Consider the following 13666-nt stretch of genomic DNA (forward strand, 5'->3'; position numbering starts at 1 on the left):
GTTCTCATGCACACCTGGAAGGCACTTTACTCTTGGAGCAATCTCCCTGGCCAAGCTAGATTGGTTCTTTTAAAACACCATCCCCTCTCTTGAGATTATAATTACATCATTTACCTGTTTTCTTTCCCCTCTTCAAATACTCCCATAGACACTTCCTAGTTCTCTTTCAAATTCATGGCCTCTTTTTTCATTAATTATTGTTTTACACACACACACACACACACACACACACACACACACACACACACACACACCACATGCACGCACTCCAAAATACATAAATACAGCCTGCTCAGTCTAAATAATGTTACTTGTATATTATATTTTCAGGGCTGACTATTCACTATGGGATAATTTGTGTGCACATCCCTGGAGAGGATTAACTCCCTAGCTCCCAGTGTTTCCTAGTTGCCTGTAGTTCTTTGTGCTGGGAGGATTTAAGAGCCAGGGAATCAGGGTGATCCTTGTGAGATTGTATCTCTTGGGAGTGTCAGAAGCTCCACTCATGAAGTTCTGTCAACATGGCTACCTACATATGAGCTGAACAAGGATGACAGCAATAGGTCGGGGGAGGGGGATGAGGAGAGCTCCTGAGACCAATCCTATGCTCGATTGGCTCCTGAATTATCGGGGCTCCAGGCCTAAGTGGGCCTTGGGAAGCCTAGCTCTGTTCTGGGTTAGGCTGTAATGAGTAATGAGGCTCAGAAAATGACCTAATGACCTCAGCGCTTCTGAAGCCACCGGGTTATCTGAGGACTTCGAGGTCATAAAAAGTCTCAGGGTGCTTTGGAAATGCCAGGAATATATAAAATATATAAACATATACATATACATCATACACATACACATACACATATACATATCCTTGATGAGTACTCCAGAGAGGCAAGGGAAGTCACCTTCCACGACCTCTCTGGAAACTCAGGTCCCATGGTTCTAGAAGGTTGATCAGTTGTCCCTCAGACCAAGAGTTTGGACAAGGGGAAAAGAAGAATGTGAAGAGAGCTCAGCCTTCCTTGTTTCAGAGTACTGGTTGGGACACACAATCTAAACCTGTCTGTCCACTCCCAATCCTATATATTTATTCAGGCTGAACAAATAGAGACGCTCGGAGTGATGATATACTGAAAGCAGGGCTCCAAAAAGGCCCCTGCAAAGAGGCTGGACAATCCCTCACTCATCAAGGGGCCACTGGAGAAACCCTTCACAGTAAAGCAGAAAAGAGGGGAAATGGAGTTCCCAAAATCACTCTAAACTGGTATAAAGGTCTATGATCACATGTCTTAGGCTAGACCAAACCCCTACAGAGTCGGAATCTAGTACAGGGGAGCCAAGTGCAAAGATGCAAGGATGGGTACCTTATCCAGTTACACTGACAAGTTCAGGAGGGCTTGTGTAGTCACAGGCTAATGCTGTTGCTTGAGAAATTCTCTTTTGAGTTGATGATTTAGGTCTCTGCTTGGACCTTGTTGGGGGTTCCCCTCAGCTCCTCTCCCAGCTCTGCATTTCTCCCTGGCCCCTCTCAGAGAAGAGCACGAGTGTGACCTCGGCAGGCCTGACCTCTGGAGACTTCCTGGAGGTCAGTCAGTGCTCACAGCCTCACCTGAGGGAGCTACGTTTGTTGTGAGGGGATTCTCCTTTAGGAGCTCGTGCCGGATATCTCACCCACGGCCTGGGCCCACTATAGGGAGGATTTCTACAACCAAGCGAGAACTACAAGCTTCAGCTTGCCTCTTCTTGGCTTAAGAGACTTCTCCAGCAGAGATGAAGGGAGGCATCTACTATGGTCTCTTTGGAGACCCAGGTTCCCTAGTTCTGGAAAGTTGAGTACCTGACCCTCAGGAGCACATAAGTGGCTATGGCCCAAGGCACATTTCCAGTAAGTAAAGTAAGCCACAGAGGGGCCCAGTGTCCACATCTCTCCCTTTAGGTAAGACCCTGTCCAGAGGAAAAGCTGTGGTAGACAGGGGGCTGGCCAGAAGTATAAGTGAAAGGTGCTATTACCCACCTAACTGCCTCTCCTGTCCCTGTCCTGTCCCCCTCACTGTGTGTGTGTGTGTGCACACACGCGCACACACACGCGCACACACACACACACACACACACGTGCACACGTACATGCATGTTGCATGTTCATATGGCCTAGAGGAAATAAGAATGCTGGCTGGGAGGTAAAGTATCCTTCCTACACTAGAGTAGATGTCCAACCTCTAACCACACGCCCACCGATCCTTCCCACCAAACCTTCAGGATCTTTTCCAGCTGCTTCTGTGTGTCAACCACGATGACATTGGCTCGGCAGTCATGGGCAATGTACTGGCAGGCCTCTGGGGAGCTGGTGGTGTAAATGCCGGTGACGATGCCCCTGTATGTCCAAGAAAATCATATCAGGGACAGAGGGACCAGCCCCTCCCCCACAGCCTCTATCCCCAGGGAACTCCAGAGGCCTTAAGGTACGGGGCCCTTAGTCATCCCAGAAAGCAGGGATGGAGAAAAGCAGGCACAGAAAGGCCCTAGGGGAGATATGGGATGTAGGGGAGAGGCAGAGGGCTCTCTAAGGAGATAGAAACTCTCTTTGTACTTTCAACCCACGCCTAGCCACTCACCCTGCAAACACTGTGCCCACCGCAGAGAAAAACCATTCTGGAGAGTTGAAGCCGAGGATCGCCACGCTGTGAGCACGCTCCAGGCCGAGCTCCAAGCCAAAGGCAGATAGGCAGGTCAGCTACACAGTAGGGCAGAAGGGGCCTCCCTCCTACCCCCACCTCTGTCCTGCTCTCCAGTGGACTGCAGAGGCCCCTCCAGGTCCATCTCAGACTCCACCAGCTAGAGTACCTCCTGGGGAATCAGTTTCTGGAAGCTCTATTGACCCTTTCTATGGTTTTCTAGGGAGGCCAAACTACTAGGTTTCCCAGCCCTGCTTGAAGGTGGCCTGTGATAAAAGATCCATAAATGTAAACTTCTTAGGGCAGGGTCCAGAATATTGTATTAGCCCATCTGATGGCGTCACGCTCTACTATGGTGGTTTCTAGGGACCTTGCCTGGTGGTGAAGAGAGCTCTAAGAGCTCTAGCTAGAAAGCAGGTGGTGGGTGGGGAGGATGTACAGTGACCGGCTCCTACCTTCAAGAAGCCTTTGGCTACTTTGCGCGCAATCAGGTAGTACTGGTAGTAAGAGATGCGCTCCCACTTGTCCTTGCGCTTGAAGCCCAGAGCACTGAGGTTCCCGTACTTATCCAGGGCCTCATAGAACATCTGGTGCACGGTGTAGGGAAGCTGCGTACAGAAGGGTTCCAGGCGCAGGCGCACTCTCCCATCGGCCCGAGTTGTCCATAGTGCTTCCTCTGCAAGGGGAAAGACGGCCACAATCTAGTCAAGCCTACCTGGGTTGGCTTCAGGGAATCTAGGTCTGACCTGGGTGCGGCTTCCATGCCTGCTGCTGCTGCCACCTTCAGGATGAATCTTGAGAGCCGGCAGGCAAGCCAGGCCTGGGGTGGGCTGGAAGGCTACTTGGCCTTGGAAGATGAGCAAAGCTCCGGGATGCAGCAGGAAAGGGAAGAGGAAACAGAAACAGGCCTGGTTCTGCTTTTATCCAGTTGGAGCTTGCTTGCCCAGGACAGGGGTCGTCGGCAGAAGCAAAGCTCGCATGCACGGGCTCACAAGAATAAAATTGTCTCTGGGCTCAGAGCTTCTCAGGCTCCTGCCAGCAGGTGGGGACAGATCCAGTTGGACAGAAAGCCAAGGCTTTGAGGGGACTGAAAAGCACCAGGCCTCCATCCCTAGTCAGCAGAGCCTGAGTGCAGAGGACTGACAACCAAAGTCTAGATGTCCAACTATGCCACAGCCTTCTCTTTCCATCTTCGGGGTGTGGACTGAGACAGGCTTATGTCACAGAGGAGCAGCCAGGGCCCAGACAGCTCCCCTCACTCGCTCCATCAGGCTTTGAACTCACACTTTCCTGATGTTTTATCCCAGTTTGGGATACCGTGTGTGGTGAGCAGAAACAGCCAGGAGGCATCTTCCTCTTGGCTGAACTACTTCACATGTGGGTTGAGGCAAATACTACAGCCCAAATTTGCTTCCTCAGAGGGAAGGTGCAGCGTTTGTCATTGAGTATGGGGATCGGAAGAAATGTGTATATGAAGGAGACTCAGATACTCAATAAATGCACACTCTCCTCCACTTTCCTGTTTGGAGAGGAAGTTTGCTCTTATAGACATTTTTGGCTTATTTGTTTTTGTTTGTTTTCAGGGTCTTAAAGGCTAACCTCAAATTTACCATCTTCCTGCCTCTGCCTTTCAAGTGAGCACAAGTTAGTAGAGAATGAGCTGTCCAGGACCCCTACGGCCTCACTGCTGCCTCCACCCTTCACTGCTGCCCATCTACCCCCAACCCCCGGGAAGCCAACTTCTTCACACTGCTTGCCCCAAAGCTGGCATCAACAGGGTCTCTTGCCTCTGCTCCTATATGAATTAGACGAACAGACCTAAGTGCCCTTCTTAGATACATTCTTAGACAGAAAATAGAGTTCTGAAGTTGATAGGAAGAGGAAAAGCTCCTGGCTCTGAGGCAGAAGACCAGGTCCAGGCCCAGTCAAAAGGAAACATGAGGGGGCGTGGACTCCATTCACTAACTAGAAATCTGAAGGAGAAGGGACTGCAGAGTCAGGATAACATGAGTTCCAAACCCTGTCACTCCCTGACATGACCCTAATAAGTTATCTTCCTCTTGGATGTACTGTAATCACGGAAGGTAGGAGGGGTGAGTGAGGACAGAGAAGCCGGAGACTCCGGCAGTGCTGGTGGGAGTGAAGGCAGTGGTACAGCCCTACTGGGAGACAGCTTAGCAGTTTCTGACAGAGTCAGTACAGGACCTGGCATTGTGGCACGTAGGTATCCACACAAGACAGACAAAACCAGGCATCCCCACAAACACCTGTATGTGGATGTTTATAGCAATACTATCAGCCCAAGACGGGAAAGAGCTCAGACATCCACAGACAGGTGACTAAAGGCTCGATGTCTCGATGTGAGTGGGCCAGACACTGGGATCCAATTCACTCATGTTAAGAAGGAGCGAAGTACTGATTCTGACTTGAACATGGAGACAGTTCAATCTATGTTCAGTGAAAGAAGTCAGATGTAAAAGGCCATGTATCTTGGGAATTCAGCTATAAGAAGTATCCAGAAAAAGACTGATTGACTGCCCACTGTAGGAACGGGAACATCCATAAGAAGAACACAAGGAATCTTTTGGGGTTGATGAAATGCTCTAAAAGTAAACAACAATGACCACACAGCTGTGTAAGTTGCATTGGACTGTGCCTGGCAAGATGAACGGTAGATAAATGCACTTGCCTACTGATCTGAGTTCAATCCCTACGACCTTCACAAGGAAAGCAAAGAATTGACTCTTGTAAGTTGCCCTTCGACTGTATAACATGGTACCTTCACATATCCAACCTACATGTGCATAATAAATGAGCAAATTTAGGGGCTGGAGAGATGGCTCAGAGGCTAAGAGCACTGACTGCTCTTCCAGAGGTCCTGAGTTCAAATCCCGGCAACCACATGGTGGCTCACAACTACCTATAATGCTCTCTTCTGGTGTGTCTGAAGACAGTGACAGTGTACTCATATACATGAAAGAAAGAAAGGAAGAAAGAAAGAAAGAAAGGAAGAAAGAAAGCTTTAAAAAAAAGTTCAAGTTCATCCTGAGCCACATAGCAAGTTTGAAGGCAGCTTGGGCTACATGAGATTCTGTCTCAGGCAAAAAAGGAGGGGGGAGAAGAGGAAGAGGAAGAGGAGAAGGAGGAGGAGGAAGAGGAGGAAAGAGGAGGAGGAAGAGGAAGAGGAGGAAAGAGGAGAAGGAGGAGGAGGAGGAGGAGGAGGAGGAGGAGGAAGAGGAGGAAAGAGGAGAAGGAGGAGGAGGAGGAGGTGGTGTTTGACCTTCCAAACAGAGCAGGGACCAAGTGTGGAAAAAGTGTTCTTCTTTTGTGGTCTCTTCCAGAAGCCAACCGCCCACTGCACCTGTTCTGCTAGCTGCCAAGATGGGCAGAGGTAAGCTTCAGTCTTGTGATCTATCACTAAAATCTCCTCAAGCCAAGACTTTTCTTTCTTCTCTTTCTACACGGACTGGAGAGCGAAACCAGGAATGTGTGCATGCCAGGGCAAGTGTCTGCTGCTGCACTGCATCTCCACTTCAGACCAAGAGGTTTACGGCTAAGCGGTTATAATCTCTTGCTTTGATAACCAAATGGAGTACTTCCTGTAAGAAATATGGAGTGGGTCAGAAGCCTGAGCTGTAAAAGTGGGTGGCCTCCTTACCCAAACAAAGCAGAAAGGACTTGGTTTTTAATCTGGCTGTTGTCACAGTTGCGTTGTGTTTGGTTTTATGTGTTGCCGCGGTAGATAACACCCTGCGCAGTAGCCTACACTGAACCACAGACACAGCTCGGCAGTGCTGTTGTGCTTATTCCAAAGGAAGCAGGCGGGAGAGGGAAAGGCCATACCATTTGAGAAATAACCAAGGAGGGAAGACTCAAAATGCCCATGAAGCTGCTATGTCTCATGCGTCGGCATTACGATCAATACTGCATAAATAATAAATGAACAAGTGCCCAGGGTCTCACCATGGAACCTGCAGCACAATCATCATTTCCACAAAGAAGGAAACCCTCCTGCTTTCTTTGAGACCTGGATCTTCCACTTGGACCCTCAGCTTCTTTGCCTTTGATGGAGGCCCTGAGCAGTGTATGTCCCTAGTCTGAGGAAAGCTACAAAACTAACGACATGTCTTTTTGAAAATGGCTGAGGAGACTCTGTGCTCTCAGCACAAAAAAAAGTAAATGTAGCCTGTGATGTAGTGCGTATGTTAACAGTCTCAATTTAGCCATTGCACACTATATACATGTTTTAAAACAGCCCATCATAAGTACACGGTTTTAAATTTGTCAATTAAAAATATTTAATGGGGAGATCTATAGTGCAAGGACAATAACTGTGTCCCCAAGTCTCTTTAGGCAGGTAACAGGAATCAGGGACTGATGCTGAGGAAATGGAGGGGTATGCTGAACAAAAGAGGGCATTGCTACTCGGCGGTGGGACCTGGTGCCCGGTAGGAATGCTGTGGTGGATTGAGTGAGAATGGTCCCCTCAAGCCCAGAAGTCCCCAGTGGGTGGAACTGTGTGGGAAGGATTAGGAGGTGTGGCCTTGTTGGAGGAGGCGTGTCACTAGGGTTGTTTGGAGGTTTCGAAAAGGCCTCATCCGTTTCCAGTCAGCTCTCTCTCTTCCTCATGCTTGTGGATTGAGACATGAGCTCTCAGCTGCTCATGGTCATACAGGACCATGAGCTCCAAATTAAATACTGTCTTTTATAAGTTGCTTTGATTATAGTGTCTTATTTAGATATAAAAGTAACTAGGACAAATGGAGACCAAGAGTTATCAGAAGTCTGAATATATGAATATATATATATGCTTTTGGATAGAGTTCATCTATTTTTTTCCTGCCTTGTTTCTGCTTTAACTCCTAGAGCCTGTGCTTTTGCTTTTGTTGCTCAGCTCACCCACTGCTTGAGAAGAGTGAAAGTAAACAGGAAGAGGGGAGGTTAGTTGGGCTGCAACTCAGCTGCCTCTTAGTCCAGCTGTCTCATGGAACAGGCCAGAGACCCTCCCCTCTCGAGGCCTAGTCATCCTTGTCCCAGGAGAGGCCACCATTGTCACCTGAGTTGGTTGCTGTCTTGCATTCCCACAACTGTCTGTCACCTGGCTAAAGCTGTAGGTCTCATGGAGGCTGATGGAAGTGGGGCTGAACTGGAGTTCAGAGCCACACTGCCCGACACTCACGCTGTCTACATCTGGTGAGCTGTTCCTATAGTGGGCTTCACCATAAACCTGGTTCCCATATCTCCTCTGGGGAGAGATAGTGACTCTTGCCCAAATTCTATCTTTGTAACCTTGGACTTCTAGCTGATAATCTGCCCCACATTCCTCAGGCTTCCAAAGTATCCTTTCTAAACTCAAATCAGATCTGCTTAAATATTTTTCTTGAGGCGCATTGGACACAGTGTTCTGGCTGCTCCCTTGTTCTCTGACAGGCTCTCCCTCACACCCCCTCACAACTCCAGCGGCTCCTTATCTCCTGAGATGTTTCCAGCCCTTCTTGCCTCCTTCCTCTGTACCTTTGTACATGCTGTGACTCTAGTTGGAAGCCCTCTCACTCTGCTACAAGGACATATTCAATGTCACTTAAAGGCCCATATGCTATCCCCTGGCTGAAGACCTCCATGCCCAAGCTAACTGGGTAATAAGTCATAGCTGCAGCTTCCTGTAGTGGTGAACTCTTAATCCTCACTGAGTTCTTGACTGGACGCTTTTAGCCACCCATTAGAGCTCTCTGCATTCACGAATGAAAGGCACACACATATCAGCTTAATTTTTAATATGCCTAACTGCCTCAATGGCTGGGCACTTCTAAACTTCCCCGCAGCTAGCATTCACTCCCCTCTGGTACTCCTGAGTTAACATTTTCCAAATCTAATTTTTGTCTTTGGTTCCCAAGACCCAAGCAGGGGAGTGGCCCCTGGGGCCTCTTTCCTGGATTCTTAATTCTGATCTCTGCCTGTCCTGTCATGGCGATTCTGTCTGTCCCTCTTCCCCCTCTGTCACTTGCCCACACCATGTAAAAGTCCCACCTCTGCTTCCCTCCTATTCAATAAAGAATTGCCCTACAGCCAATGGCTGGGCAGGGACACTCAGCACTTGGAAGCATGACTTTTGGGAACTAAATTAAGATGAAGCATTAGAACTAATCCCCAACAACTGCCTCTCCTGCTTGCCAATACAGGTGGCTTCTCCTCCGAGTCCTGAGAGTCAGCAGCCTGGTACAGAGTAGGGGCCTTTAAGTGTGTATAGAAGAATGTGTTAGCCTCTTCCTCCTCCTAGTAGAGGGCTGGGTGGAGTGACTGTGTGGCAAAGAGATCTAAGACTTTGTCTTTGCACTTCACCCAGGCCCCGAGGAAGGTTTGATGGCAGGGCATGGTGCTTTCCAAATGGAGGCTGGGATAAGTCCCAAAGACCCCCCAAGTAGAATATACCAAACCAAGTCCCTATAGTTTGGGGGCTGGTGGGATTTATGTTGGTCAATGTCCCCCTGAGTTGAGTCTACCACATGTCTCTACCCCTGGGCTTCTGGCACCAGCCTGAAAGCCTGCCCTTAGACTTTGGCACTGAAGGAATGGGAAACAGAGATCTGGGGTATTTCCTGCTCCCAAGCCTGTGTTGACACTGTGCCCTCCGCCACGTCCAACTCTACGGTCAAGACATGTCTAGACAACAAGTTAAAAGATCTGAGCCTGGGGCTGGAGAGATGGCTCGGAGGTTATGAGCACTGACTGCTCTTCCAGAGGTCTTGAGTTCAATTCCCAGCAACCACATGGTGGCTTGCAGCCATCTGCAATGGGATCTGATGCTCTCTTCTGGTGTCTGAATACAGCTACAGTGTACTTATATTCATAAATAAATAAATCTTTAACAACAACAACAACAAAAAAAAAAAGGCCTGAGCCTGGGTTTTAGCTATTGGTATGGTAAATGTGGGCCAGAGAAGTCAGAAGGATTCCTGCCCACAGGTGCTGGGCCTTGGACAGTAGTCCTGCTCCCTTGGCCACTTGAGTGAGAAGAGAACTTCACACTTGGCCACGTATCACTGTGCAGGCGAGCAGTTCAGTTAGACTATTCCATGTAGGTGATAAGTGACACAATCTGAGCTCTTCAGCTCTTTCCCTCTCTCCCAGAAGTGACTGACTGAGAACAGGAAAGACAGACTGAGACAGAGACATGCAAGGTGAGATCAGGCACAGACGCTGGAGTAATAGAAGCCACTTTACAGGGTGAAATGGGAAGAAACCAGGGGCAGCCCAAAGCAGCAGGGCAGAGGAGAGTTGGAAGCTCTTCACCCAAGCTGGAGACCACACAAGTCCATTCCTCCTCCTTTCCTTCTAACCTCTTTATACGTTTTTTTTTTTCTTCCCTTGTCTTCAGGATAAATAGCATTTCATCTTCCGAAGCCATCTTGCCACCCCTCACTCCTGGTTCCATTAGCAAAAAAGAGCCCAAAGCAGCAAGAGCAGAGCCAAGCAAAGACTGCCAGATTCCATTGTTCAGAAGGATACAATGTAGGACATAAACTAATAATGTTACCAAAGGCAGGGGACTGTGCTGCCTCACAGGAGTGAGGAGTTCTGGAGTCAGTAATGGTACTGTTCAGAGGCTGTGCAAGTGAAACAATGAGACAAATACAGCAAGCCTATGGAGATGGGCTTCCTTCCATACTGCTAGAAACAACCCATGGTCCAATAGGGACTGGTGAGATGCATCATGGGAACCAGACATTCCCGAGCAGTCATTAAGATATCAAAATACTTAATGATACAAGAAAATGCTCATAGTTAGATAGAATCAAACTATAAAAGAAGCAAGGGGGGTTGGGGATTTAGCTCAGTGGTAGAACGCTTGCCTAACAAGTGCAAGGCCCTAGGTTCGGTTCTCAGCTCAAAGAAAAAGAAGCAAAAGGGGGCATGGAGAGATGTCATCTGAGCATAAGGACCTGAGTTCAAATGCCCAGCACCCAGACAAAGAGCCAGACATGGTGGGAGGTATTTATAACCTTGGCACTGTGGGGGGGGGGATGGAGGGGGAGTCAAGTGGCCTTCCTAAGCTTAGTGACAAGCAGTCTACTCAACCTATGTGCACTGTGCACAGGAGAGCGTGTCTCTAAAAAGTAAGGTACAGATCAACAGAGGAAGTAAAGAAGAGGAACTCCATTCTACAAGTCCTGTATTTGTCTTGTGTCCAGTAGCTAGGTAGTCAGTGAATAGAGGGTGGGTAGGTCTGAGTCCATGGGCTATCATAGGCTGCTCAGAGTTACTTCCTGTCTGGGGTGGTCTGCTAGGGACTGGGAAAACTTAGGGAACCAGGTGGGACTGCCAAAACTCCTCAAATTTCAACAGGAGTACAACCATTGGCTCTTTGCTTTGCTTAAGGTTAATGCTGGAGTAACAGTCATGATTTACAGCTAGAAGCCCGTTGACATTTCCATCATCCAGCAAGGCAGCCAGGATCCCCATTGGAGAAGAGTCTGGACAGCAACTAACGTGGCTCAATCTGCCATGCAAATGAAACCAAGCTAGCAAAAGGCCTGTGCTAGAAGCCACGGTCCAGTACTAGCTGGGTACTGCCTACCCCAGAGCCAGGCTGCTGGGCATTGTCCTGCATCCCCATTCCCAACCCCACACACACATACACTGTCTTCCCCTTTTGTCTAGTTCCTTTCATGTTGCCTCTCATCTTGGCATGACCTTGGCAGGGCGTTTATCAATCCACCCATTGTGCTAAAGGGTACTGGGCAGGCAGGGAGGTGTGATGTGCTCTGGAGTTTTGGAACAAAGGCTTCTAAACTGTGGGGTGAAAGGTGAGGGGTGGAGAACAAGGCTGAGGAGTGTTTTCTGAAGTCTGTCAGAAGCCAAATGCATTTGTGGGTATGGGTGACACCTGGCTCTCAGACCAGTGACAGAGCTCTCTCCTCCAAGGCCACATGAATGCTCTCAGAGCTGCCTCACAGCGTGGCTTGCCACCCACACCCCTCCCCCAATGATCTGTGGAGAAGCAGCCCACAGATCTTCTCACTCAGAAAGCCCATGATGACCTACAGGCCTCATTGGGGGATAGATACAGAAGGTGCAGAGGTCACACTGGTGTCAGGACATGAAGGATAAGGACAGGTACGAAGGTCACAGTGGCCTGTCCAAACCTTGGTATGTGGCCTAGACTATTCTGCTTAAAGTTCAATGATTTTGTGTCACTGGGCTTGGTAGGAGAACCCTGAAGCTGGCAGCCCCCTGCTAGGCTTCCCAGTCATGGGTCAAGGGCAGAGTGACCCTAGGCAGACATCTGCCATCCCTGAGCTTTGGTGTCCTGTCTGAATGATGACAAAGAACAGGTAACAGCTAAGAGCCCCTCCCAGTTATTACTCTAGGGTTTGTAGCCAATTTGAAAGATGCATAGGAGACCCCAGGCTGAGACTACCTGCTACAGAGGAATGAAGTTTGGAAGTCTCCTACCTACCCTAAAAGGAAAGTCCTCTGGAGAGGGCAGAGGGTCAGGACATGAAGCAGTATCTGAAGAATGTCTGGGAGAAGCCAAGTCCCTCGATCCCTGGAAAAGTCTCTCCAAGGACCCTTGGATGTGCCTTTGGTTGACAGAGATAGACTACTTCCTGGCTCCATGTCGTAGACGCGCCTATACCATTTCTCCAGACCCTGGGGACCCCTTCCCAATTCCCCCCAGTCCTGTTCCTGAAGAGGGTTAAGTGGCAGCTGTGCCCCTTCCCGCCCCCCAGCTTCAGGCTAGAAACCTGTCACCTTCTGTCTCTCCACTTTGGTTCTCCAGCCTGGGCCCCGACATGTGCCCCTGAAATAAAAGTAAGGGACTAGGGAAATAGTTTAAAATTCTTGGGTCTCAGAGGTCTTCCACGGCCGAGGGACCAAATTGGGCTGAGTGCCTCCACTTCCCAATCCTCAGCTTGTCCAATCCCCCCACACCTCACCCCGCTATGACTGGCAACTTCTTAGGGGGAGGGGTGGGATGGAAAGCTGCCTCAGGCACCTCTATCTGCTGTGACCCTGGCAGCTGCTCTCCCTGAGTCTCCTCCCTTCTCCAGCTGGGGTTCCTGTTCAACCTAGAAAGGGCTAGAAAAAAAAATGTGTCTCAGGCCCTGGCACAAGGCTGCCTTTGTGTGGAGGTCAGATTCCAGCATCTGGCTTGGCACCACGGCTGCCCGAGAGTCCAGTCTGAGGACTGGAATGTAGGACCCTCAAATCTCTTGGGAACTCAAGGAGACCAAGAAGCCTCAGAGGGAGCCGTGCTGAACCCTGACTCCAGCAGGCAAGAATCCAGAAGCTCTGTAGCAGCTAAGTGGTGAGGAGGCTGGGGCTGGCCTGATTCCTGGTATTCAATGGGGTCCATCTAGGACCTGAAGAGGCAGAATGGACCCTTAGCTGCTCTGCCTCTAGTAAGGTGTTTGCCTCAGAGAAAATCGCTTCTGATTGTGCAGACGGACAAATCTTTCATCCCAGCACTCAGGACACTGAGGCTGGAAGACAGCACATTCAAGGACTGCTGGGCTACAGAGTGAGATGCAAGACAGACAGACAGACGCACAGAAAGAGAGAAACAGACAAAGAGAAACAGAGAGAAGAAAATTTGAGAATCACTAAACCTGTCTGTGAGGTTCCTTTTCTCAACGGGAAGCGATTAAGGCACCTTTCCCTCTGCTGCTCAGAAGAAGAAAATGAAAAAGTGCTTCAACAGAGGCCTGGTTACAGGAATGGTTCAACTAGAGGCAGCCGTAAGCGTGTGCTGCTGGACAGGTTTTCTATCTGTCTGAATCCCACAGATGCCCCTCCCAGGCCTTTGGAATGTCCCGATGCCTATCGGCTTTTAGTCTTCTGCAAGCACTATACCATTACAACCCCCCGCCCACCCAACCTGTGATCTCTCCCCTGTCCTTCCTTCAATGGCCCCCATAACCCAGTCTGCCACACCCCCAACTCCCATGAGCCTCCTCACCTAGTGAGACAAAGGATGCTAGTTCTAACTCAAGCGCTAG

The 13666-nt window shown here is 49.4% G+C and overlaps 1 protein-coding gene across 10 annotated transcripts in view; it reads right to left on the reverse strand.

The window, feature by feature from the left end:
• The window catches only part of Acsbg1 (acyl-CoA synthetase bubblegum family member 1), a 57087-nt gene that overhangs the window by 23219 nt on the left and 20202 nt on the right, over positions 1–13666 (reverse strand). For all 10 annotated transcript variants that reach the window (XM_087560334.1, XM_087560339.1, XM_087560330.1 and 7 more), the window contains 3 exon segments: positions 3122–3342; positions 2607–2695; positions 2245–2365 (listed from right to left, as the gene is read on the reverse strand). In XM_087560334.1, the coding sequence (XP_087416460.1) occupies positions 2245–2365; positions 2607–2695; positions 3122–3342 (431 nt within the window).

The sequence above is a fragment of the Rattus norvegicus genome, chromosome 8 (genome assembly GCF_021556685.1).
Source record: "Rattus norvegicus strain SHRSP/BbbUtx chromosome 8, alternate assembly SHRSP_T2T, whole genome shotgun sequence".
Classification (NCBI taxonomy): Eukaryota; Metazoa; Chordata; class Mammalia; order Rodentia; family Muridae; genus Rattus; species Rattus norvegicus.